This window comes from Nymphaea colorata, chromosome 4 (genome assembly GCF_008831285.2).
Source record: "Nymphaea colorata isolate Beijing-Zhang1983 chromosome 4, ASM883128v2, whole genome shotgun sequence".
NCBI classification, from domain to species: domain Eukaryota; kingdom Viridiplantae; phylum Streptophyta; class Magnoliopsida; order Nymphaeales; family Nymphaeaceae; genus Nymphaea; species Nymphaea colorata.
The window spans coordinates 19523004-19550230 of record NC_045141.1 but is presented as its reverse complement, the minus strand read 5'-3'; the positions used below and the strand labels follow the sequence as shown (position 1 = coordinate 19550230).

Genomic DNA, 27227 nt, shown 5'->3' with positions numbered 1-27227 from the left:
GCGCTCAAATATGGAGGATGCCCTTATCCTCTATCCTCGTGCTCTGAAGTTGCTGGTTGAAAACTTACCCATCCATAGTCTCTTCTCAGATTGGGGTAGTTGGATGGAGTCACATCACATACGATTGTGTCAGAATTGATGTTTAAATTACTAAAATCTGCTTCCCTCCAGAAGAAGTCATTATTTATTGAAAATATGACTCAGAGTCGGATTCACAAGAAACCAGTAGACCCGGTCTTTCCTCGAAATAATGCCGTGAGACTCAGACTTCTAACAAATATGAAAGTATGTGGGAGAAGGACATGAGAATCCTGCTTATTGAGACTGAGAAAGACTCTGGGTGAAAATTTTTGCTCGTACAAAACAAGTTAAGGTAAATTGTTTTTTTGGTATTTGGAGTCACCGGACTAATGTAACAACATAAGCGTTGGAAGGTTTAGATGAATATGCAACCAAGAGAGAGAGACCATCCCAGCTGTTGTTTTTTCAGGCTGATTTTCACATAAGGGTTCAAGGTTTTCGATCTATTTGATGTCCCTACCATAAGTTTCCAGTCGTTTAAAAATGCCTATGGGGCCTTCACTTTATATATATATATATATATATATATATATATATATATATATATATATATATATATATCATTGTTATTAAATGTGAAAAAATGCGTCTTTTAAAAAAAACGTCAGAAAATAAAAAACACGTTTTTTTATATTTTTATATTTTTTATAATTTTAAGTATTTATTCATTATTTTAAATTTTTAAAAAATTTACCGAGATTTTCCTGTTTTATTTTCGAGATATATAACTTTACTGTATTATATCTCAAAATTTCTAGCCGCATAATACTCGTATACGTTTTTTGTGACAATGATATATATATGTAACACACACAATTTGTGAGTGTCATCCTTGCGCTGGGCCAACCTAATCTTCATTGTATCATTCCAATTTTATCAGTATATATTCCCATTTTATCGGCTCTTTCTTTGTCTTATATAAGATTTTTACTATTTCAAATGATAACCAACATGAATCCTCAAGTTAATCCAACGACTTCAAAACCACAACGAAAGTAACTCCATAAATTTCGACGACTTTAAAGAGTTGACAACATGCCTCGTCAATCTTCCTCGAATTAATACGTCCTCCTCACAATCATCCTTACAAGTATCTGCCATCTTCCTCTACAGGTACATAACGCGCTAGTTATCCCTTCAATCTTGTGAAATAATGCCCTCTTGGGTTAGAAAATGTCAAGAAAAAGAAAAACGAGGCTCATTGACCCTTTCTACTCCTGCATTTTCTTTTGTAACATTTTAGGATTAGGACGTTCTCGGAGAACCCATCTGAGTTGACTTGAACCACTGGGCCCTACCTGGTCAAGAGCCAGCGTCGTAAGATAATGGCTATCCATGAACTCCCCATCTGCCGTATTTTGATCTACATAGAATTGCAACCACTGGACCCCCATTTACATGTTTCTGCAATTTACATGCTGCAGAAAACATTCTGAATTTGACCTGAGAAAACTTCCGGAAGATAACTGAATGCAGGAAATCATGAGGGATCTACAAATCGCAGCTGACGGTCTAGTAATGGCCATGGCATGTCCCCTGTTACCAATCTTGATCACATTGATCATGAATACAGTCTGACTTGAGAAGAGGGGAAGCGTAAGCCATTGGAATTCATACGATCAGCTCGTGCCGGATGTTTTTCTTAAGATGTGGTGTCAAGTAACGATCTGGCGTGGGAAAAGGAAAATGATGTGCCAACTTGTAAGATGATTTAATACGATTAAACAGTTCATTATTGCTTCCACCTCATGATTCTTTGTACTTGTATTCAAGCAGTCTACAAACACGAAGTCACCTATATAGTTTTTCTGAGTCTAGAATATTTATGAAATTTGAGGGCCATTGAGTTCTCAAATTGTCATTATACCTGTATGACCACCTTAATTGAATAAAACGAAGCGTTGATTCTTAGCAAGTCAAGCACATAGATTAGATTTGTATGGTTTTACAAAAAATACACAGAAAAGCCATAAATATCTGTCATATTTAGTTGTAATAGTCAACAAGAGAGAGAGAGAGAGAGAGAGAGAGAGAGAGAGAGAGAGAGAGAGATCAATAATGTAAAAGGTTGGAAGTTTCTAATGTTATGCAGAGTTTGTCCCACAGGACCACAGAAAAAGAAAGGGGATTTTTCAGTTTACAAAGGTAATATACAAGTATTTGCAGTGTAAGGTCGATGCTTACGCATAGCAGGAACAATAGACACTATACAACCACTATAAATAAAAAAACAAAGAGAAACATGCCTCTGTTGCAGGTTGTGAAGGCCAATGACAAGCTGTTTCCTTTTGCTGGCTGACCTTTTTCATGGGCTACAAGTTACAGGGAAAAGCTGCCACCGTTATCATAATGTGGACAGCACTTCAACTTTCTGTCTCCGTGGACCACCAGCACCAAGTTACTTACAGTTCTTTTGTTGGAAAGTTACAACAGTTTCCAACCTGCGACCATGGACGAGGAATTGAGGATTCATGCTAGATCAGGTGTCACGTTATTGCACAAACTTTATGAAATTACACCTTCAGAGGTCAATTTTGCAAGCGTTTCTGGAAAAGCTAGTTAAACGGACTTCAACATCATAGACCAAAACCTAGAAAACAAAGATTCTTGAATCACTTTATTCAGGTTTCTAAAAATTTTATAACAGAGTTTTTCAAAATTTCAACATGTTTAGTCCACTGAAATTCCAATTCCAGTAAATCTTATGTACACCACTACTGCATAAAATAATCCAGGAGATTAGATTGAAAGTTCCAGACCATGAAGATTAAATTCATACAGTAAGATTTTCGAAAAAGTCTTCAAACTGTAATTTTTGAAGTGCAATTGCATGAAGTTCGTGCAACCACGTTGCGAGCAATCTGGACTTGAGACAAGAATGGGCAAGGGATCACTAGCAGGTGTAGTGACTGAACCGCATTCCCAGTGCATTTATTGATGGATCTCACAAACAAGACCCGCAGCGATTTCATGCAACATTGAATCTTCCAGAGTCATAATCAACTTCCCATGGAATATTCATCAAACTTAATTTCCTTGTAACAGAGAGAAGGATGGCTTTTCTCCTTCAATGACCATACAGAAATCGTGGAGTTGAATGCGTCCTCTGGTTCCTAACTTCCTAGACTGACCTGATCAGGAGTGACTACACCACTCTTGGATTGCAGAGCGAAGAGCACGATTTGGTGTCAGGTTGAGGTGGCTAAGCTTCAAGTTCGTCATTGGAGAAGTGTCATGGCCACTGTCCAGCCATCCCAGTAACGCCTCTGCTTCATATGTGAAACCATCAGCTGCCACTTGAGGATCTCGCATGATTTCCTGCATTATTGACAATTTTCACAAGATAAGCATAAATACTATAACAAAATATGTATAGTATTACAAATATGGCTGATGATCCTGTTCTGCTCCTGAGCAATAGCTGAAGACAGTGGCGTCGTGACCCGGTCTCCAGCAGATTTTCAACATGAAATAATTTGACATGCTGTTCTTAGTTAAAGAATTCAAGGTTATAGTCTAAGCAATCTCTAGTAATACGAACCTGGAATATGGGACAGATGAAATATTCTGGAGGCCGTCGAGAATCTGTCACCATGGAATGTGTTGATGGTGCTAGTGAACCCTTCAATGGCTCCAAGACCCTCCAAACTTCTGTTTCCAGATCTGGCCGGCATCTGCGGCTCATGTTGCAGCATTCCAGCCCAAGGTTGGCCAGCTGAACTGCCTGAACAAATGGCCAATCACCGGCTGTCGGATCAATGATTGCCTGCAAATTCCTAGCAAAGTGTGCCTTCTGGACATCCCTAGCTATCCACAATGGTGGCCTCCCTGTGAGCAACTGCAGAATTATAACCCCAAATGAGTAGACATCGGAAAGCCGTGTAAGCTCGCCGGTAGCAAGGAACTCTGGGTCCATATAGGCGAATGTGCCCTTGGGATTGGTGGTGACGCAAAGGCTGACAGTTGAGTCCTGCTCTGGGAGGAGACGGCAGATCCCAAAGTCACCGATTTTGGCAGAAAGTTTGGAATCTAGAAGGATGTTTCCAGGCTTGAGGTCCCCGTGAACGACACCAGCAGAATGGAGGAAGAGAAGTGCAGAGCAGATTTCTGCTGCAATGCTAGTCCGGGCTTGCCATGTCAATGGTGGGGTGCCGTCCTTACAGCTTAGTCTGTCTTCCAGGCTGCCATTCGGAAGGTATTCATAGACAAGTGCACACGACTCAGTACATGCGCCAATAAGGGTGACAAGATGCGGATGTCTCATTCTACTGAGAACATTCACCTGCAGAAGAAGAATTATTTGTCAGAAAAAACGAAACGAAAAGAAAAAGGTACCTCTGGTTCATCAAGAAACTTTGAGGGTCTCCTGGTTGGCTAGAGACATGGCCAAGCAGGTCGGCTAGGTCCATCTCATTGTCGGAAGAAGGAAAACAGGTCACTCAGCTATCACGTTTTGCTTTCTGTGATCTATTTCAATTTGGAGTAAGAACAAATATTGTACATGGAAGAACTATCGACTCACCCAGACTTTAGATCTTTACTTATGGGCTATCTCAAAATTATGGTTTTTGAATACAAAAAGAAATGATCATAAGAAGCAAGTTACCTCTTGATGGAATTCAGACCCTCCCTGCATGCTCTCAGAGTTCAGCATCTTGATTGCAACAGTCGTATAGCGTATTCGTCCTCTGTAAACTGTGCCAAATCCTCCATCCCCTATCTTCAATCCTGGGTCAAACCCGTTGGTAGCATCTACCAGCTCTGCCAGAGAGAATTCCGTGAAACTGTGCGCCATTCGAGACGCTTCACCAAATTCCTCCTGCCGGATGTTGAGCTCTTCAACCTTTGCCATTGCATCTTCCATCTGCCGCTGCATCTCCAGCTTTTCCCTCTCCATCTCATCCAACGCGTGCAGAAGGTCGTCCAACTTTTGATTCTTCTCTTCCAACTCACGCACCACTTCTGTGATGCTTCTCTCAAGCGAAGCTTTCTCGACGGACATCTCACGTATCTCTTCCACGGCATCCTTGTGTTGCTCCACTAGCTTTTCCAGCTCAAGTCTTTCTTTTGACAGCGCTGCCTCTGCCTCTTTCCTCAACCTCTGCTCTTTTGCGGACAAAACCTCCGCTATCCTTGCCTGAGAGGGAAAGAGAAAGAAAGATGTTCTTACCAAATTGTAAAGAGTTAGGAGGAGAGAAGATAAGCTGTCCATTCAACTCACTTTTCGTAGGGCCTCGAGGGCCTCCTGCTCTGCTTGCTGTCGCCACTGTGACTCCTGAAACGCTTCCTTCTTCGAAGCCTGTGCTTCTTCCATGGCTTTCTTCAACCGGGCCAGCATTCCTTCCATTTCCAGGGATTGTTGCTGAAACTGCGGTTGTCACAATAAGCCTTGATAAATATATCTCTCACACACACCGTTGAATCACACCAACACCAATGTAAGTGCAGGTCTGGTCACTGAAGTGGTAACAGCCTTTCTTTCTTCTTAGAATACAGATTTTGGTTAATCAGTTCCACATTACAAGATAAATGGGAATTAGGTAACCAAAAAGAGAGTTATGGTAAACATATATGCTATCTGTTCTGATTTGGATGACGTCAAAACTATGCTACAAACTCACCTTTTAGCAGTAAAACTAATTTCATAAAAAGACCTTGTTTTGATGCTATAGCAAAGTTACGACACGGTTTTACTGTCACGTTATTCTCTTCATGAGAAAAGTTGCGGACAGAGAATGATGGACGAGATTGGTTGGTGCAGCTATCATTTCTGGATAAGTAGAAAAATTCCCCCCTCACCATCTTTAGTTGAAGATAGCAAATAAACTTGAAGTTTGGAATTTCCGAGTTTAGAATCGGGTTTGTATTCCCTATTATATCAGCATAAGTTTCTTAGCAATCTCTTTGCACAATAAGAAAACTTTTGTCTGCAAGGTCCCAATTGTTTATAAAACTGGCTCAGATCCAAACACTGATGTGGATTCATGGAATCATGGGCCAAGAAAGATCTAGATGAAGCAGATCATGCACCTGCATTTTCACTTTCCAGCTTCATGAGAACCAGTTAAATATCCTTTATAAAACTTTTAAACAAACCCATGGACTAGTGATATTTGAAAAGCAGTTAAAAATGTGATTTTATCGACGATATTTTCATCACAGTACGTTCTGCGGGTAAGCCGTTTAAGAGACGCATATGCAATTGTGCCATACCTGTTCTTCAGAAGTCTCTGTCTGCGGGAATGAACGATCAGCGGCTATGGGAGCGTCCACACCCGGTTCCATCGGCGGACCATCTTCGCCGCCGGTCCTCTCCATTGACAGCGTCGAGGACGACGCCCGCGACGACAAACACTGCCCATCCTCGCACGAAGACCAAGTCGTCCCCACGGAATTAAGAGAAAGACTCCTCGGCACCTCCTCCGTCCTTCCGATCGCATCCTCCGGCGACGGCGAGTTGGCGTAGTTCGACTGCGGGGAGCCAAACCAGCGGCTGAATGAGGAGCTCCGGCGGCCGCCTTCGGAACCGGAGGAGGGGTGGGTGGGGCTCGGCGTCACCGCGGGAGACGACAGCGAGGCGTAAGGTTCGCGGGTTCGGATGTGGGTGCCCTTGCAGACGAACCGTATCCGGCACGACGGGAGGGCGTGCTGGTTCACGTAGATCGCCTTCTTTGAGGTGGGCGTCTTCATCCTCCTGTCAAACAGATTTCTCTCGCATAAGATTTTCTAAGCTACCCAAAAATTTAGATGAGCCTTTTCCACAGGATTCCACTCAGGCTTAAACTGACTCTCCTAGGAGCACCATTTTGTATCATTTTGATTTTAAGCTCTATACTTAAATAGAATTGGCTTGTCACGCTCATGAAATTTGCCTGTGAGAATGACAACCACCATGCATCCAACAACTCCAACTGTTAAAAAATCATTGTTGAAATTAAATATGCGGAAAGCGATCAAGATCAATTAACTTGATGTATCTGAAGATCTAGTGTCATTGCCGGCAGTGGTTGTAATAATACAGTGAGTTTGTCAAAGATCCTCATTCTTTTTTTCGAATTTTATGACATTATGATCCCGACATTGGAAGAAATGATGATAGAGACAGAGAGTGATGAGAGGATGAAGGACGCATACTTGGAGAAATTTTTGTCAGCAGCAGCCCCCATGACAAGCTCCTCAATCTCATGTTGAGCAACTAATTCCACTATTCCTTTCCCCACGTCCTCCGATTCAATAACGAGACGTTCTGCTTCTACCTGCAACACCAACAGAAGGTCGGTGGGAAAGAGTTCTCTTTACATTTTCTTTTTTCCTAATGGAAAGCTAGAGTCAGGCGAAAAGCTTTAGTGGATTATGATTAAACATGTTCGGTAGCAATGAATTCTTGAACATATTCAATTTAAAGGTATTGATTCTAATCGCTAGCAGGTGGACAAAGCTATTTTCTGTCATTGAGCTGCAATTTAACATTGGATGTGTGTGCACAAGAAATATCTAAATTAAGTAAACATAAGGATGCGAACATGAATTGATTAATAGCTACCTAATTAATTTAATTGATACTATGATCTACAAAAGTATTGTTTTTTAAACGGTAAACGACAAGTAATATATTATTTTGAAAAGATATTTTACATATGAGACTTTGTAAATTCTAAACCATTTTGACAGAGAGAGAGAGAGACCTTTTTGGAGGCACAAAGCAATAAGTAGCCATCAATTGCTTGCGTCATCTCCTGTCGCTCCAGCTCTCTGAATGCCTTTAACTCGGACGCCTTCAACTTGCTAGCGTGCATCTTCCCCCCAACTGTAAATTTCTCTCTTGTTTTAGATAAAAACCTAGTTTAAAAACTAAGAATAATAACAATAATATTTAAACGAATAAACTTGATTAGACAGGAATTTTATAGTTTCAAATGCACCCAACTTGAATCAATTCTGACTTGACTGGATAGTCAGAATTTGTAAGAAAACAAGAAATCAAGCAAAAACAATCCATAAGATGTTGGGAAGCGAGAATCAAGCAGCGCAGGAACTGATAATCATGTCAAAGGCACCAAAAACAGAGCTCAATCTGTGGGTGGTTGCCTTAATTTCTTAAATGAAACTTTTGTAAAAACAAAATCTCAAGTTAAGCGGTTAAGTGGAAGTCATGAACAAAGTTGTCTGCACAAAAGACAGTAGGATGAGTTTGCGAACTTTTGATTCACAAGTCACTGATGATTTTTTTTTTTTTTTTTTTTATAGAAAAGAGATGCCCTTTTTCCCGATTCTAAGCAGAACAGACAGACACGTAGCAAAAACCGGAGAAGAACATCCTTGTTTGTTGTGTTAATCAATTCCGTCTCCTAGAAACAGAGATTCTCCCTACCCACTTTAAAGAAAAACAGGATTTTCTTTCAAAAAGTTGGTCTACCTATAAAGTTCCTTTTCCTTTTCTTCTAAAACTGCAAAATCCTGAAGGGACAACACAACTTGAAAGAGACTAGGCAACGATCAACCTATGAAAGTTCTTTTTTCTTGAAGAAATCTCATCTAGAATTGCAACCATGGATCTTGGAACTGCGAAAAAAAGCGAGAGAGAGGGAGGGAGAGAGAGAGAGAGAGATTACAAGGGCCAGGGACCATTTGGTCGGGCTGATGAACGTGAAGGATCACCACCTTCGCTCCTTGGTAGGCCTCAAGGCTCCATAGAAGTTTGTTCCTCTCTTCCTTCATGTTCCTCCCCACCGCCACATACACTTTTCTCGACGATGGCGACGGCGAACCAGCTCGGCTCTCCGCCCCATCCCTTCCTTCCCTGCTCTGACCCGCCGCGATCTCCTCCGTCGCAATCAGGTCGTGGAATCCACCGGATTCTGGCATCCAAATGACCCACAGCGCACCCTCAAACCGCAGCGCAGCAAAATCTCGCTTCCGTTTCTTTCCCGCTCAGAAGATCAACAGCCTCCCGCTCTTCCGGGTTTTCCCGCCGTTTCAGAAGATCCTAATCTTCTAACTCATCGATTCTGCAGCGTCGTTCCGTTCCCGCGCTCGAGCAAGCGAAGCAAGGACGCGGCCTGTTCTTGTTTCTTCTACCGCACGGCAAATGATCCCACCGGAAGTTACAAGCACCACAGGTCCACAAACTGCACTGCACATCGAGCTTTTAAATGTGCCAAATTCTGCCTAAAATTTAGATCAAGAAACGTGATTCTGCCCGGCCGAAATTCTGAACCTAGGAAGGATCCCCGGAGTCCAAATTCTGCCTTTTCCTTTTTACCGGGGAAATAAACCGCGATTTCCAGGGAATTTCAAAGTCCGTACCCCTAGTAATTTAATATGATCCCTGGGCACCCCACCGGTTCCTGGTCGCCGAAATTGGGAAATTTGAAGAGAAAGCGAAGGTAAATCTCGAAGAGGTAGCCATCCAAACAGGATCTCATGTCATCCACCAAGGATCGAACTTCCCTCCCACGACACCGCAGTTTTTTCTAGTGGCAGACGAAACCCCCCGCCTTCCCTGAACTATCCACATTTTCCTTGTTGGCTTTCCTCTGTTCTTTCCATTATTTTATTTACATGAATTAAGAATGTTTCAACTGAAACCCAAATTCGAAAAGTGATTACTTGCGTTGGCCTTCTTCATCCATGGATCGACCTTGAAGGAACCTTCCGCCTCCCATCTCCCACCTCTCCTTTTGTTTCTGACTTGCAGAGTCAACGCCCGCTGTTGGGGACGATCCTGGAATATTCCTCTTCCTCCTCCGACGAAGCGGAAGCTGTTGAGCTCGGTTGAAGGCATCTGCATACACCCGGGATTTGATCCGTTGTGACGATAAAGTTGGAAACCACATGGCTCGTTCGCTTTCGGGAAATGGAAAAGGAAGAATTTCTTGCTGCGGTAAGAAGGGAATAAAAAACTTCCATCTTTGGGTATTGCTAATAAATGCCATTCCTTTCTCACCATGAACAGTCGAAACCTTTCGTTGTTGATCAGTTGAACCGTCTTTTTTGCGAATAGTGTGCCATCCTATGTTGTTAAACTGGTTTTTTGGGTTGAATCGTTTTCTCGAAATGGTCAAAGAAATTGACAGAATGGTTAAAAAACTTCGGCGCGTTCATCTGATGCACAGTTTTTCTGTCAATTCGAGTAGAATCGGCCAATTGTAAGAAATGATGCAAATTTGTTTAGTCCATTCCAGCCGAGTTCTTGATTCATTTTCAGGAAACATTTCGATTCGGAAACTGATCCGTAACACTTGGATGAGGAAAACTTCATGCCAAAGCAAAGATCCCAAGTAGCAGGGCCAAGACTGTAAATGGGTGTCCATCATTCTGAGAGGACACCAAGTACCAGGGCTAAGACTGCCAATGAATGCGCCGCATTATGAGAAAAAGTAAGAGAGAGATCCTTTCTTCACAACTCATTGTTAAGATAATTTAGTCTATTGGTTGACTGGGTCTATCTATCTTTCTCGGGAGAGACTGGCCCAGTTGTGAGTTGTCTCGATTAGCTGTCGCCAGGAACTAAATTTTTATATGGATGCTTCAATGATCAAAATGCTACCAGATAGTCAGAGTCAATGCTGGATATTCTAGTTATTTTCAATATATTCATAAAAAAGTTATTCTTAATATATAGCCATTAACTTAACAAAGAAATTCAATATACAGCATCAGCTTAGTGTTTCAGTATAATAGTAGTAGACTTTAGTCTTCGGCATCTTCGCTTCGCTAAGAATAACAGTCTTTCTTACATCCATGGCCGCACTGAACAAATCCTCAAACGAGATCCGAACTCCTAGCAACCTAACGAGAGCCTAAACGTCTGCAACTACCATACATTTGATTTGGAAGATGGCATCAATCATAAATTTAATTTCAAAGATGCTGCGAAAGTTGGTGAAATTTTCTCAAAATATTGTTTCCCGGATAATAAGTTGGGATGAGCCGGATCTGCACCATAAACCACCGCATGCGGGTCATCTGCTAATATGGTTGCGCATCAGCGCCGTCACTGGTGGATCTGAAAATGCTATTCAAAACCCAAGAGGTTGTAGAGAGGTTAGAGATCCACTTTGATGAGCACACATGATTGGCTTTGCAGCTAGAATCAGATGGATCTGTAATGGCGACAGTGCACATGGTTCTCATGGGCTCGGCTGTATCCTGGATGAAGTTCATCATCAGAACACTTGGGTAAGTACCAAAATTTGGATCGCATTTATGGTTCTACCTTTCCTTTAAACTTGAAAAAAGTTCTGATGAGGCTACACCTGATCACCAAAGAAGCTTAGTGTTTAGGATTTAAAGCATTAATTTTTTATGGGTAGAACGGAAACGAACCTGGCAACTGGCCAGGAACAAGTTTTGAGCTTTGACCGACCTCATTGCAGTTGTTCAAATGAATGATTTAAGATGGTTCACTTCCAGCATTGACTCATTGAATTTGTTAAACATAAGCTAGTTGGTGCACACAGGGTTGACCTGAGCATCTAGTTGCTATTCCAACCTGGTGGTTTATACTGTAATCGGAGTACTTGGAGTACCAAGCATCTAGTGCGGTCCAATGCAGTATCTGTTTCTTCTTCTTCTTTCATGCCACTCAGAAACCCAACAGTACTTGAAAGATCGGAAGACACTCAATGGCATTTGTAAGACCTCACCATTATAAGAAATCGAACCGAAAAATATGCTGTTCTATTGAACCAATAAAAAAACAGAAGAGACAGAGGAAGAACTACGAAGGACGACAAAAGAAATGTGCGACTGCTACGGTTGCGCTCAATTGCTTTTGAAATCTCCTTGTTGCCAAGAACTACATATTACTCGTTGCCTGAACGGCGTGAAAGTACACCAAGAAAAATAAGTTGGTATAAGGGAGATAATTAATGAAAATCAAGTACCAGTATTTCCATTTTTTATATTCCTAATACGCAAGCTGGGGTTATTATAGCCCTTGTATTGAACACAAGCTCCTGAACCCAAGAATAAGAAAACATGTTAAGCAGGCAGCTATTTGTGGCAAAATCAGGACTGTATTTCTACAAATTTTTTTATTTAAAGAGAAGAAACAGAGATCTCCAAACAATATGATTACGTAACTTTCTCTCTATGCGACCGTCAAGCAGGCATTAACTGAAATGCATTGAACCACCAAACCAGGCACGCCAGCAAATTAATGCCATGCACCACGCAAGGCAGGCTGCTTGTAAAGGAATCCGAAACTACAGTTCTCGGGGTGGGAAGAGCTTGACTGGACTCCACCACCGACTTCATCTGAAACTGACCTTCAGCAGCGACAAAGCATGATGCAAGGGGCGAATGAACATCGATCGACCTGGCCAAGAAAGTCTGATGTTTTTGCGAAGGAAAGGTGCCAATGAGTTAATGACCGACTTGGGAACAGCCGGCTGGCGAGAACAAACGGCATCAGGATGAGAAACCCCCACATGGAAAGCAAGTGATACATTGCCTAAAGCCAAAGGTGGCCCACCATACAAAGGTAATATAGGAATTTGCTGTGTCGTGTCAGATCGATGCTTATGCATAGTAGGAACGATAAACACTCTACAACCACTATAAATCAAAAAACAAAGAGAAACATGACTCTGTCGCAGGTTGTGAAGGTCAATGACGAACTGTTTCCTTTTGCTGGCTGACCTCATTCATGGGCTACAAGTTACAGGGAAAAACTGCCACCATTGTCATAGTGTGGACAACACCTACAAGTTCCTATCCCTTGGATCACGAAGTTACATACAGTTTTTCTGTTGGAAAGTTACAACAGTTTCCAACCTGCGACCATGGACGAGGAATTGAGGATTCAAGCTCAGATCAGGTGTCACGATGTTTTGCAAAAAGTTCATGAAATTAAACCTTCAGAGGTCAATTTTGAAAGCTTCTATGGAAAAACTAATTAATTGGACTTCAACATCATAGACCAAAACCTAGCAACCAAAGATTCTTGAATCACTTTATTCAGGTTGTAAAAATTTTAATACCCAGTTTTTCAAAAATTTCAACTCCGTAAAGCGATCCAGGAGCTTAGATTAAATGTTCCAGACCATGAAGATTACATCCATACGGTTAGCTTTTCACATCTTCAGACTGTAATTTCTGTAGTGCAATTGCATGAAGTTCGTGCAACCAGGTTGCAAGCAATCTGGACCTGAGAGAGTAGAATGGGCACGGGATCACAACCACGTGTAGTGGCTGAACTGCATTCGCGGTGCATCTATTAATGGATCTTGCAAACAAGACCTGTAGCGATTTCATGCACCATCGAATCTTCCAGTCATAATCAACTTCCCATGGAATGTCAACAAATTTAATTTCCTTGTAACAGAGAGAAGGATAGCTTTTCTCCTTCTTCAATGACTATTCAGAAATCATGGAGGTGAATGCGTGTTCTGGTTCCCAACTTCCTAAACCGACCTGATCAGCAGTGCCTACACCACTCTTGGACTGCAGAGCGAAGAGCATGATTTGGTGTCAGGTTGAGGTGGCTAAGCTTCAAGTTCGTCATTGGAGAAGTGTCGTGGCCACTGTCCAGCCATCCCCGTAATGCCTCTGCTTCATATGTGAAACCATCAGCCGCTACTTGAGGATCTTGCATGGTTTCCTGCATTATTCACAATCTTCACAAGACAAGCAAAAATACTATGCGAACATATGTATAATATTACAAATATGGCTGATGATCCTGTCCAGGTCCTGAGCAATAGCTGAAGACAGTGGGCTCATGACCCAGTCTCCAGTGCATTTTCAACATGAAATAAATTTGACAAGCAGTTCGTGGTAAAAGACTTCAAGGTTATAGTCTGCAAAAATATGGAGTAATGTCTAATAATAACGAACCTGGAATATGGGACAGATGAAATATTCTGGAGGCTGTCGAGAATTTGTCACCATGCAATGTGTTGATGGTGCTAGTGAACCCTTCAATGGCTCCAAAACCCTCCAAACTTCTGTTTCCAGATCTGGCCGGCATCTGCAGCTCATGTTGCAACATTCCAGCCCAAGGTTGGCCAGCTGAACTGCCTGAACAAATGGCCAATCACCGGCTGCCGGATCAATGAGTGCCTGTAGATTCCCAGCAAATACGAACTTCTGGACATCCCTAGCTATCCATAATGGTGACCTCCCTGTGAGCAACTGCAGAATTATAACCCCAAATGAGTATACATCGGAAAGAGGTGTAAGCTCGCCGGTAGCAAGGAACTCTGGGTCCAAATAGGCGAATGCGCCATTGGGATTGGCGGCGACGCAAAGGCCGACTGTTGAGTCCTGCTCTGGGAGGAGATGGCAGATCCCAAAGTTACCGATTTTGGCCGAAAGTTTGGCATCTAGAAGGATGTTTCCAGGCTTGAGGTCGCCGTGAACCACACCAGCTGAATGGAGGAAGAGAAGTGCAGAGCAGATTTCTGCTGCAATGCTAGTTCGCGCTTGCCATGTCAATGGGGGCGTGCCGTCCTTACAGCTTAGTCCGTCTTCCAGGCTGCCATTCGGAAGGTATTCGTAGACAAGTGCACACGCCTCAGTGCATCCGCCAATAAAGGTGACAAGATGCGGATGTCTCACTCTACTGAGAACATTCACCTGCAGAAGAAGATTTGTTCTGAAAAAAAGAAACTAAAAGAAAAAGGTGTCTCTGGTTCATCAAGAAAGGTTTAGGGTCTCCTGGTTGGCTAGAGCCATGGCCAAGCAGGTCAGCTAGGTCCATCTCATTCTTGAAAGAAGGAGAAGAGTTCACTCAGCTATCAGGTTTTGCTCTCTGAGCTCCGCATAGCCAAACATAAATATGGGCCACAATGCACCCTCAGTTCTGTGATCTATTTCAATTTGGTGTAAGAACAAATCTTGGACAAGAACTCCCTACTCAAGAAATGATCATAAGGAGCAAGTTACCTCTTGATGGAATTCAGAACCTCCGGCCTGCGTGCTCTCAGAGTTCAGCATCTTGATTGCAACAGTCGTGTAGCGTATTCGTCCTCTGTAAACTGTGCCAAATCCTCCTTCCCCTATCTTCAATCCTGGGTCAAACCCGTTGGTAGCATCTACCAGCTCTGCCAGAGAGAATTCCGTGAAACTGTGCGCCATTCGAGACGCTTCACCAAATTCCTCCTGCCGGATGTTGAGCTCTTCAACCTTGGCCATGGCATCTTCCATCTGCCGCTGCATCTCCATCTTTTCCCTCTCCATCTCATCCAACGCGTGCAGAAGGTCGTCCAACTTTTGATTCTTCTCTTCCAACTCATGCACCACTTCTGTGATGCGTCTCTCAAGCGAAGCTCTCTCGACGGACATCTCACGTAGCATTTCCAGCTGAAGTCTTTCTCTTGACACTGCTGCCTCTTTCCTCAACCTTTGCTCTTTTACGGACAAATGCTCAGCTATCATCGCCAGAGAGAGAGAGAGAGAGAGAGAGAGAGAGAGAGGTAACATAAGCCCAACAAAAAGTTATACTCTCGTTGAGGTTGAGTGTACCAGTATTTTACTATTACAGAAAATTAACCAAATGTCATACAAAATGGAGGAAGCCATGCGTTCCACTGAGACCGCCGCATTTCTATAAATAATATCATTTCTAGAGTTCCAAATGACCCACCAAAACGTAAACAACCAAATTCTCCAGATGGTGTGACATTTCTTTTTGTGCCTCACTCAAGTTGATTCATGGATCAAGTCCTGAATTGTAGATATGTTTGTGACTTTGATAGGGGGCATAGACCAAGTAAGTGCATAAAGATCTTGAGACACTCGACAAAACCATACCAGGTGAGTAGTAGTTTCTTCGGAACAACAACATAGAGGGCATCTACTCGCAAGGTGAAAACCAGACCTTTTGAGGTTATTCTGAGTCTGAACGCGGTCCAATAGAATGAGACATGCAAGAGTTTTGGATCGTCTAGTAGAACCTCTAGCCCAAAGAAGATTATGGGGAAACCAATTGACCCCGGGAGATTGAAGCAAGCTATATGCATGATGTACAGAAAAACACCCTTCGCCATCTCTAGCACATGAAGAAAAATGCTTTATAAAATCCGTCTTTGAATTGAACTTGGTGAAGGTAGATATCCAAGACTTCATCAAATGAGATGTTCTTCATCTATTGGGGAGAGAAGAGAGACTATGCAAATTGTATTTGTGATGCAAGGTCATCGCACAAATAGAGTTGGAGTCTTGGATGAACGCCCACTACTTTAATATAAGAGAAATATTTCTCTTCCTGATATTTGGGACTCCTAAACCTCCACGAGCAGAAGGTTGAGTAACGTATTCCCAAGCCACAAGATGTTTTTTCCTCTCCAGGTTTGTCCCACACCACAAAAATCTCTTGAGAATACGATTGATCTCCCTTTCTACCTTGACAGGTAAGGAGCGCACCGATATAAAATAAGATGGCAAAGAGGAGAGCACATGCTTGATCATAGTTACCCGGCCAGCTAGAGACAAATATCTTGATTTCCAAGAGGCCAGTCTATTATTAATATTATCTATTATTGGCAATCAAGAGGATGTCTTGATTGCTTGAAGTTGAAGGGGAAGACCCAAGTACTCGATAGGTAGATCCACAATTCGGCATTGAAAAATATGAGAAGCCATAAACCTAGTGTATGCATCGACATGGAACAAGGTAATAGACGTTTTACCTTCATTGATGTCAAGACCAAATGCCATAGAGAAGATACGAATAATGAGCAATGTTACCATCATCTGTTGGAGAGTTGCTTCTCCAAAAAGGATCAAGTTATCTGTATACTGAATAATATTAGATGAGAGACCATTCACATTGATCTGGTTAAGTAACCTGCTTGCAACCGCCCTTTTAATCAAGACTGCTAAACCTTCTACTGTAATATTGAACAAGGCTGGGGATAGGGGGCAGCCTTACCTAACTCCTCGTTGTGGTATAAAGGAGGGCCCTTGACGTCCATTAACCACGAGAGATGCCTCTTAACAATGATCCTAGAAGGTTTAGGCAGCAAAACTAATTTCATAAAAAGACTTATTTTGAAGCATTAACCAAAGCTCCGACATGGTTTTAGTGTCACGTTATCCTCTTCATGAGAAAAGGTGCAGTTGTAGAAAAATGGATGAGATTGGTTGCTGCTATTCCATTTATTTAGTTGAAGATTGCAAGCATCATATGTTTCCTGCTAATCTCTTTGCATGTAAGAACACTTGTGTTTGCAAGGTCACATTATAACTGTTTATAAACTGGTTCAGCTCCAAACATGGATTTAGATTCATAGGCCAACATCTAGATGAAGGAGTTCATCCACCTGCATTTTCAGTTTCCAGCTTCATGAAAATCCTTTGCATGTCTTTTATAAAACTTTGAAACAAAACACATGAATTAGTGATATTTGAAAAGCAATTTAGAATATGATTTATCGACGATATTTTTCATCACGGTACGTTCTGCGGGGAAGCCCGTTAAGGTTGAGGAGACGCGTATGCGATCACGCCATACCTGTTCTTCGGCTGCTTCGGTCTGCGGGAATGAACGATCAACGGCTACGGGAGCGTCCACACCCGGTTCCAACGACGGACATTCTTCTCTGCCGGTCCTCTCTGCCGTCAACGACCGCCGCGACGACCCATCCTCCGTTGAAGACCAAGTCGTCCCCATGGCATTAAGAGGACTCCTCGGCACCTCTTCCGCCCTTCCGACCGCAACCTCCGGTGACGGCGAGTTGGTGTAGTTCAACTGCGGGGACCCAAACCAGCCGCTGAATGACCTCCGGCGGCCGCCATCGGGACCGGGGGAGGAGTGGGTGGGGCTCGGCGTGACAGCGGGCGAGGAGATCGCCGCGTAAGGTTCGCGGGTTCGGATGTGGGTGCCCTTGCAGACGAACCGTATTCGGCACGAGGGGAGGGCGTGCTGGTTCACGTAGATGGCCTTCTTTGAGATGGGCGACTTCATCTTCCTGTCAAACAGATAAGCAGCTCTCAGCTACCCAAAAAACTTAGATGAGTTTCTTCCAAAGGATTTCGCTCAGGCTTAAACTAAACTCTCTTAGGAGCACCATTAAAGCTTCCTGCGTGTATCTTTGTTATTTTAAGCTCTATACTTAAACTGAATGGGCTTGTCACGCTTATGAAATTTGCCTGTGACAATGACAACCACCATGCATCCAACTATTCCAACTGTTAAAATCATTGTTCAAATTATATATTTGAAAAGTGAACAAGATCAACTAACCTGATGTATATAAAAGATCTTGTGACATTGCCTGCTGTGGTTGTAATAATGCAGTGAGTTTGTCGAAGATCTCAGTTTCTTTTTTTCAAAATTTATGACGTTAAGGTCATCATGTTTTCAAAGTAGTGCTGACATTGGATGAAATGAAGATAGAGGCAGAGAGTGATAAGAGGACGAAGGATGCATACTTGGAGAAGCTTTTGTCAGCAGCTGCCCCCATGACAAGCTCCCCAATGTCATGTTGGGCAACTAATTCCACTATTCCTTTCCCGACGTTCTTGGATTCAATAATGAGATGGTCTGCTTCTACCTGTAACACCAACAGAAGATCGGCAGAAAATGTTAGTTCTTTTACATTTTTTACACTAATGAAAGCTGGAATTAAGTGAAAAGCTTTTGTGGGTTAAGATTGAAGATGTTCAATAGCAATAAATTCTTGAACATATTTAATTTAAAAAGGTATTAACTCTAATCACTAGCAGGTGGATAAATCTCTTTTCTGTCATTAAGATGCAATTTAACATTGGATCTGTGTACACAAGAAATACTAAGTAAACATAAGGATGTGAACAAGAAGTAAACGACAAGTAATATATCATTTTGAAAGACATATGAAACTTTGTAAATTCTAAACCATTTTGACCGTTTCGACTGAGAGAAGATAGAGATGGAAACCTTTTTGGAGGCACAGAACCACCAGTAGCCATTAATTGCTTGCATCATCTCCTGTCGCTCCAGCTCTCTGAACGCCTTTAACTCGGACGCCTTCAACTTGCTAGCTCGCATCCATCCCCCAGCTGTAAATTTTTCCCTTTTGTTTTAGATCAAAACCTAGTTTAAAAAGCTAAGAAGAATAACAATAATAATTTAAACGAATAAACTTGATTAGACAGGAATGTTATAGTTTCGGATGCAGCCAACATAAACCATTTCTGATTTTGACTGCCTTTGTATGCATTACTACGTAAGAAAAAAAGAAATGAAACAAAAATAATCCACAAAACATTGGGAAGCGAGGACCAATAACAATGTCAAGGGCACCAAAAACAGAGCACAATCTGTGTGGTTGCCTCAATTTCCTAAGTGAAAATTTTATGAAAGCAAAAGCTCAAGCTAAGCGATTAAGTGAAAGGAAACCGAGCTTGAGCATTTTCTTTCTTTCTTTCTTTTTTGTTCCACCAAACGTGGAGTATGTTTTTGTAAAATTTTTCTTGCACACAAACTTTTACCTTATTCCATTTTTTTTCGCAAGTACCACTTGAGACAATCTTTAGGTTGTGTTTGATTCGCTGCAGATTTAAGATACGCTGGGATGTGATCTAAGATCCTAGGATATTAGAATTTCAGATTTAGATCACACCACCCTTCATTCCGCCTTAAATCCATAGTTTTATACGTAATATGGAATCTGTTTAAAATTCATGCTATCAAACGCAATCTTAATGAAAAGCGGTAGAAAATATAGCAAATTATGCTCCCTTCAAAAGACAAAAGAAGCTGGTGTTTGCCCTCCTTATTTATAATAAAAGAATCATCCACGGGAAACAGTAAAAAGAAATGGGTTTCTCCTAAAAGTGCAGAAGTCATGATTTGTTTTATAGAAAAAGGAGTGCCCCTTTTCCGCGATTCTAAGCAGAACAGACATACGTGTAGCAAAAACCAAAGAAGTCCCTTGTCGTGTTAATCCATTCGAGCTCCTAGAAACAGAGATTCTCCCTACCCAGAATAAAGAAAAACAGGATTTTCTTTCAAAAATTTGGCCTACCGCCTACCTGGGCAACGACCAACCTATGAAATTTCTTTTCCTTTTGCCTTTTTCTTGAATAGCAACCATGGACCTTGGAACCGCAAAAAAAGCGACAGAGAGAGAGAGAGAGAGAGAGATTACAAGGGCCAGGAGCCATCTCCGAGGGCTGGTGAACGTGAAGGATCGCCACCTTCGCTCCTTGGTAGGCCTCAAGGCTCCATAAAAGTTTGTTCCACTCTTCCTTCATGTTCCTCCCCACTGCCACATACACTTTCCTCGACAATGGCAACCGCGAACCAGCTCGCCTCTCCTCCCCATCCCTTTCTTCCCTGCTCCGACCAGCCGCTATCTCCTCCGTCGCAATCAGTTCGTAGAATCCACCGGATTCTGGCATGACAATGACCCGCAGCGTACCTTCAAACCGCAGCACAGCAAAATCACGCTTCTGTTGCTTTCCCGCTCAGAAAGAACAACGGCCTCCTGCTTTTCCTGGCTTTTCCCGCCTTTTCCAGGGATCCCAATCTTCTAACTCATCGATTCTGCAGCGTGTTCCGTTCCCGCGCTCGAATAAGCGAAGCAAGGAAGCGGCCTCTTCTTGTTTCTTCTGCTGGAGGGAAAATGACCCCACCGGAAGTTAGAAGATTTCTGAGGAAGTTTAGTTCAAGACCATGAGCACCACAGAAGCGCTGCACATCGAGCTTTTAAATGTGCTCAATTCTACCTAAAATGTAGATCAAGAAACGTGATTCTGCCCGCCACAATTCTCAACCTAGGAAAAATCCCTGGAATCCAAACTCTTCCTTGAAATAAACTGCGATTTCCAGGGAACTTCAAAGTTCGAACCCCTAGTAAGTAGTATGATCCCTGGGCACCCTCGGCTCCCAGGTCGCCGAATTCGGGATATTTCAAGCGAAACCGCAGGCTAATCTCGAAGAGGTAGCCATCCAAACAGGACCTTATATCATTCACCAAGGATCAAACTTCACTTGCACGACGCCGAACTTTTTTCTACTGGCAGATGAAATCCCACTCCTTCCCTCGAATATCCACATTTTTCTCGTTGGCTTTCCTCTGTTCTTTCCATTACTTTATTTACATGGATTAAGAGTGTTTCAACTGAAAACCAAATTCGAAAAGTGATTACTTGCGTTGGTCTTCTTCCTCCATGGACTGACCTTGGAGCGACCTTCCATCTCCCTTTTGTTTATGACTTGCAGAGTCAACGCCAGGTGTTCGCAGGCTGGGGACCAGCCTGGAATATTCCTCCTCCTCCGACGAACCCAAGTTGGCGGAAGTTCCGCCGTTGAGCTGGGTTCAAGGCATCTGCAGACTTCCGGGATTTGATCCTTTGTGACGAGAAAGTTGGAACCGGAATTGCCCGTCTTCTTTCGGAAAATGGAAACAGAAGAATTTCTTGCTGCGGTAAGAGGGAAAAGAACTTTTTCTTTTGGCACTGCTGATAAACGTCACTCAATTCTCACCATGAAAAGTTCGTAACCTTTCGTTGTCGATCAGTTCATCTGTTTTTTGCTAATAGTATGCCATCTTATGTTGTTAAAACTGGTTTTTGGATTGAATCGTTTCTCACAACGGTTTGGAAATTTGACAGAATGCGATTACTTTTGAATCGAAAAGAAAACTGAGAAAGTGATTTTCCAAGATATATGAAAGAAACGGGTTGAAGTGAATAATGGCATAAGGTTTGATCATTTCGAAAGAGGACAAGTAAGAAACATTCAGTAACGAAATTTTGGAAGTCAGAAAATCAGCAACTTCAGCACCTTCATCCAATGCACAGTTTTTCTGTCGATTCGAGTAGAATCGGCCAATTGGAAAAAAATGATGCTAATTTGTTTAATCCAGCCGGTTTCTTGATTCACTTTCAGGAAATAATTCGATTCAAACTGATCCCTAACAACATCGATGAGGAAAGCTTCATGCCAAAGCAAAGATCCCAAGTGGTAGGCTAAGACTGTCAGTAGGTGTCCCTTATTATGAGAAGACACCAAGTGGGTGTCCCTCATTATGAGAAGAAACCAAGTAGGTGGGCTAAGCTGTCAGTGGGTCTCCCTCGTTGTGAGAAGACACCAAGTAGCAGGGCTAAGACTGTCAATGGATGTGCCGCATTATTTCCTCACAAACCCATTCTTGAGATAATTTAGTCCCTTGGTTGACTGGGTCTATCTATCTTTCTCGGCAGAGACAGACCCAGTTGTGAGTTGTCTCGATTAGCTCTTGCCAGGAACTAAACTTTTATATGAATAATTCAATGATCAGAATGCTGCCACATGGTCAAAGTCAATGCTGGATTTTCAAGTTATTTTCGATATATTCATAAGAAAAAATTATTCTCAATATATAGCCGACAATTTATCAAAGAAAGTTATTCTCAATGTACAACTTCAGCTTGTTGTTTCAATATAATAGCAATAAACTTAGTCTTCGGCATCTTCGCTTTGCTAAGAATAAGAGTCTTCTCTAGTCCATGGTTGCCCTCAACGTTTTTCATTCAAATTTGACATATACATCCTGAGGGAGTCGTCACAACAGACAGGATGAAGGCCGGTAGGAGAAGTTGTCAACAGACAGGATGAAGGCCGGTAGGAGATGAGAGTTGGTGGAGTCCGTTTGTGAAGTGGACCTCATAAAAGCTTAAGAGCCAACACTTGGAGAAGTTGAGCAGAAACGGAGTTCCCAATCATTTGTTTTTCAAACAATAGTTTGTCTTAACTGTTTTATTGTTTAGGGCTAAAAATGTATATACATGTGAAAGAGAAAAGAGAAAATAAAGACATGGCGATACCATAGTTGCCCAGAACAGAATAAGAACAACAGTCTTCTTCACACTCTGTCATGCCACTGACGGACTGCAGACCTAAGAGCAAGATTTAGTGTGAGGTTGGAATGGCTAAGCGGCAGATTTGTCATGGGAGAAGTGCTATGCCCATCATTCAGCCATTCTTGTATTGCTTCTTTCTCGTAGGTATAGCCATCAGCTGCCATGTGTGGGTCGCGCATTATATCCTGCAATTTTCATTGGTAAGAGTCAATGGCATTGGTAGTCATGTCACATCCAGACGAGTAATAGTTCACATCATTGATCACATCTTGTGATCAACTTCTCCGCGACGAGCTCACTTTCGGCTTGTTTTTTCAATGGGCTTTCGTGAATAGATCACAAGCTGAACCAAGCTCGACAGCCGAAACGTCTGCTTCATATATTATAGTTCATGGCACATAAAACAAAGGAGCCGTAGCAAACCGTACCTGTGTAATGGGGCACAAGAAGTAGTCAGGAGGTTGCCTAGAAGCTTCTGGTGCGGTATTTGCTGCCGAAGATTCTGAGCACCTCATTCTCATATCATTTAGTACCCGCCAGATGTCAGACTTCAAGTCAGGACGCAGTAGTGAGATCTCGGCGCAGCATCTCAACGCCAGATTAGCTAATTCTAGTGCCTGCTCAAATGGCCAACGTCCAGCTCTTTGATCCAACACTTCCTGCAAGTCTCCTCTATTCACCTCACGCTGAATGTCGTCTGCTATCAGAAGTGCTGGGCGACCAGTAAGCAGCTGTAGGAGAATGACTCCAAATGAGTAGATAGGCCCACCACCTAAATGGAACTCAGGGTAAATGTTGGCCAAGCTACCCATTGGGTCCCAATCATCTAGATCTGAACTGTTGCAGGAAGAACAGAATCCTACATCAATCTTGGCGACGAGATTAGCATCGAGGAGGATATTGCAGGGCTTCAAGTTGTTGAGCACCACGCCAATGGAGTGGAGAAAGAGGAGGCCGTCACATATTTCTGCAGCTATTCGTATGCGGGATTGCCATGTCAGCGATGGGGATGCATTCATACGGTCGTCCAAGTTTCCATTCTCGAGGTATTCGAATACGAAAGAACTTAACTCGCTGCACCTGCCGATGAAGGTGACTAAGTGTGGATGTCTCATTTTGCATAACAAGCCCACCTGGAACAAGGAAAATACTTGAATCAGGTCCATTCCGTGCAATGCGTTCAAGCAAATGCTGCACTATATGTTACTCCATTAAGCAGGACCTGTTTGCAGGTGAAAGCACATGCAAACAAGTCCGGGAACCTGTGAAATTTCCTTCACTGGGCCTCCATTACTTCTTTTCTTTAGTGGTACCAATTTATGAGCATTTTCTTCTCCCATTGAAATAAAACCAATGCATGCAGTCTTTGTTCAACGGTCACTTATCAAGAGAAGCAACATGAATGGTGTGCACATAGAAGGTAATCGGTCCCTGTTAGTCCTTGGGCTGCATGTGGGGATATGGTTCAACAGATAAGGCCATTGTTTGCAGAACAGTACAAGATGAAATAAATACACGCATTCTCGATGAGGTTCCCTTAAATCCTATCTCAACGAGAATTGAATTTGATCAAGTTTCAGGTTCACTGAAATGTTAGAAAACGGCAAAATGCCAAGAAGAAACTAGAAAGTGAATACCTCCCAATCCATGTCATGCCCACAAGGCAAGGGATCAACAGTCAGCCGCTTGATGGCCACTGCCGTGTGATGGACGCGCGCCTTATACACGGTTCCAACCCTTCCTTGCCCCATGATCAGGCTGCTATCGAAGTTGTTGGTGGCCTCTTCCAACTCTGCCTGAGAGAACCGCATTGTTCCTGCAGCCTGCGCTCTGCGCAGCTCCTCCATCTCCTTGATGGCATCATCCCTCTGTTTCTGCATGTCCAACTTCTCTTGCAGCATCTGCGCAAGCGTTTGTACAACATCATCCTTCTGCTTCTGCATCTGCAATTTCTCCTTCTCTGCAACGTCGAGAGATAAGCGTACTTCCTGCAGCTTCTCAGATGTCTCTACTAACTGGGTTGTCATCTCAGGGAAAAAGGACTCGAGTGACGACTTTTCTGAGGCCAAGTTTTCCACTTCTGCCATGATATCTCGTAGTCTCCTGACTATATCCATTCCTGGCCTGATGAGGTCTGATTTCTCCTTTCCTACAAGTCGTTATTTGGTACTTCCAGATAGGATCAGAAGTACCCAGTAGAAGAAATGATCTGTTTTTAGGTGCCATTAAACCCAAATGAGTTAAATCTAAATCAGATATAATTCTTGAAAGATTCACAGTCTAACTTCATTGTTTTGAAGTTTACATGACAGCATTCATTTCTCGCATCACACTGTTTCCTAGAACCCTTTCATCTATTATAAACCGTTCACTTCTCTTGCTTTGGCTTCCCTATGGATTCCCATGTTCTTTTTATTCACCATGTTCCATATACTAATCAAACGTCAGAGGTATATTGATTGACCTCACCACATCACTCACCATAAAATTGAACCTGGAGAAGAGATTCTCTGGTATTTGTAGCATTGTGCGACTCACCGATAGATTAATATGCAGGATAACATTGTTTCACAATGGTGGCAGGAGCCTTTGACAAATCTTTCCAAGAGATAAGTCAATGATTTATCTTGTAATATAGAAAACAAAACATTGCGTTGTGTTTACGGTGAAGCAAATGTTCCAAAACAAGTGGAGATCTAGGTAAAAAATCATGGCTGACCATATTGTGAGGGAACTGCTATATATTCGAAGTAGGAAATGTCCTGACTTCCGAAGTTCTTTCGGGATATTTTGGCTTTCTTTCGCAATTTTTCTTGATGAAGATTTGAAAATCCAAAATTAACACAGTTCTGCTCCCTTTTTTTTCGGAAAAAAGAAATGCTTGGATCGGACAGAAGCAGATTCCTAGTCAGGGGAGAGAAAGTGCTTCAACTCTTGACCTCCTCCTGAAGCTAAACGTAGTATGTAAGACCTCGAAGCCTGGTGGGTGGAGTTTGATTTTGACAATAGGCCTGTTATTTTTCGATATTATTTCTTCTATCGACATAGGAACATTATGTCGGAGGCATGGTATCGTGTTACTCTTTTCATGTTGGGGAGTGTGCACAAAATATATCAAGAAAGAAGGAACTGGCAACAACCCAAGAAGCTACACATTTTTCCTGCTGCAGAATTAGAAACAAAAAAATGTCTCATTATAAAATCAAAATTTATGTAAGGAGAAGAATACCTTCACGATACGAAGAAGCTTCAAATGATCGCGAACGATCTGACAGACTATATTTAAATTTCTTCCCTTCAGTCTTCATACATTGCAACTGCATCTCATCACTGCGTCAATGGTTCATTTTATACACAACTGAAAAGGCCGTCTGTGGACAAATTCAAAGGACTCTCGTACCCTTTCTCCGTGGGTTCCACTGGGAATTGAGTGCGAATCTTCCTGCCACCGTCTTCACATGTCGGTCTTAAATGTGGCATTCTGGCAACAAGAGCTGGGTAGGGATTGGAATCAAGACTTTTACTCGGTCGGATCTCCAAAAACACTTAATAACATTACAACGAGATTGATGATCGATAGAATATAAATCATAAAAAAGAAAAGTCTAACGAAGGAGTCTTAATTAGGTTCTTAATGTGAAAGTAAACCTCTTCCTCCTACCATGGGGACATGGTCTTCCCTTGACAATGAAAATGACATTTTGCTTAGGAATGTCAACGGATCGAATTCGAACCGGATATATCCTTAATTCTATCCACTTTTTTGGATATTCATGTGTTCTCATATCCAATTCCAAACCTAAAATTCGATTTTACAATCCGAATCTAAATTGAATCCGATTTTTATATTTATATCTGAATCTGAATCTAAATTTTGAACCGGATTTTGCCAATTTTCAAAAATTTAATAACATTAGATATTGAATATTTATCTAAAAATAAATCTGATCCATATCCGAATCCAATTTGATATTTATGTACATTCGAATATGATCAGCTGCCATTTATTAAATTGGAATTCGATTCAATTTCTTAATCGGGTATTAAATTTTTTTTCACATCTGATTTTTTCGAATTGGATCGGTTAGATATTCGATTCAAATCGGATATATTGACATTTCAAGACTTTTACTCGGTCAAATCAGGTCAGTTCCTAGGCTCCTGAAGTAATATAGTAAAAGAAATATATGTTTAGTTGCTATTTTACCCAAGTGAATTGGATCTAGGGCTGTTCAACAAGCCCGAGCTCGACCTCAACTTGTCCAATAAAACACGATTTGAACTTGACTATTTCATAAACGAGTCAAGAGTTCCAGTCAAAAAATGAACTCGTTTAATTTCATGAGTTGAGCTTGAACTAGGCAGAT

General features: G+C 42.1%; 3 protein-coding genes and 1 non-coding gene across 7 annotated transcripts; all 4 read right to left on the bottom strand.

Moving 5' to 3' along the window:
• Positions 1-876: 876 nt before the first annotated feature.
• LOC116253772 (U6 spliceosomal RNA) lies at positions 877-979 on the bottom strand. The gene has a single exon (XR_004172536.1). It is a non-coding gene; the product is annotated as a U6 spliceosomal RNA (small nuclear RNA).
• Positions 980-2137: 1158 nt separating this feature from the next.
• Positions 2138-10021, bottom strand: LOC116253695 (U-box domain-containing protein 33-like). 2 transcript variants are annotated; one of them, XM_031628642.2, is made up of 9 exons: positions 8694-10021; positions 7767-7888; positions 7216-7337; positions 6295-6775; positions 5303-5449; positions 4688-5218; positions 3623-4363; positions 3213-3399; positions 2138-2522 (listed from the first exon to the last, which is right to left on the bottom strand). In XM_031628642.2, exons 1-8 carry the CDS (start codon positions 8944-8946, stop codon positions 3217-3219), a joined length of 2580 nt encoding a protein of 859 aa, XP_031484502.1. In that variant the 5' UTR covers positions 8947-10021; the 3' UTR covers positions 2138-2522; positions 3213-3216. The 2 variants fall into 2 exon arrangements, with proteins under 2 accessions (XP_031484502.1, XP_031484501.1); XM_031628641.2 differs by having other exon boundaries at positions 2138-3399; positions 8694-10020.
• Positions 10022-13268: 3247 nt separating this feature from the next.
• Positions 13269-21214, bottom strand: LOC116253225 (U-box domain-containing protein 33-like). The gene is made up of 10 exons (XM_050077599.1): positions 21166-21214; positions 20482-20524; positions 20163-20296; positions 18950-19071; positions 18463-18584; positions 17543-17999; positions 16719-16827; positions 14974-15458; positions 13924-14664; positions 13269-13687 (listed from the first exon to the last, which is right to left on the bottom strand). The coding sequence occupies exons 1-10, from the start codon at positions 21212-21214 to the stop codon at positions 13505-13507; spliced, it is 2445 nt and encodes an 814-aa protein (XP_049933556.1). The 3' UTR covers positions 13269-13504.
• A 1183-nt stretch (positions 21215-22397) lies between these two features.
• On the bottom strand, positions 22398-26175 carry LOC116253698 (U-box domain-containing protein 33-like). Of its 3 annotated transcripts, none has more exons than XM_031628648.2 (4): positions 26090-26175; positions 24498-25069; positions 23289-23993; positions 22398-23045 (listed from the first exon to the last, which is right to left on the bottom strand). In XM_031628648.2, exons 2-4 carry the CDS (start codon positions 24975-24977, stop codon positions 22863-22865), a joined length of 1368 nt encoding a protein of 455 aa, XP_031484508.1. In that variant the 5' UTR covers positions 24978-25069; positions 26090-26175; the 3' UTR covers positions 22398-22862. The 3 variants fall into 3 exon arrangements, with proteins under 3 accessions (XP_031484508.1, XP_031484510.1, XP_031484509.1); XM_031628650.2 differs by having other exon boundaries at positions 24498-25029; positions 26090-26161; XM_031628649.2 differs by lacking the exon at positions 26090-26175 and having other exon boundaries at positions 24498-26083.
• Between the last annotated feature and the right edge of the window lie 1052 nt (positions 26176-27227).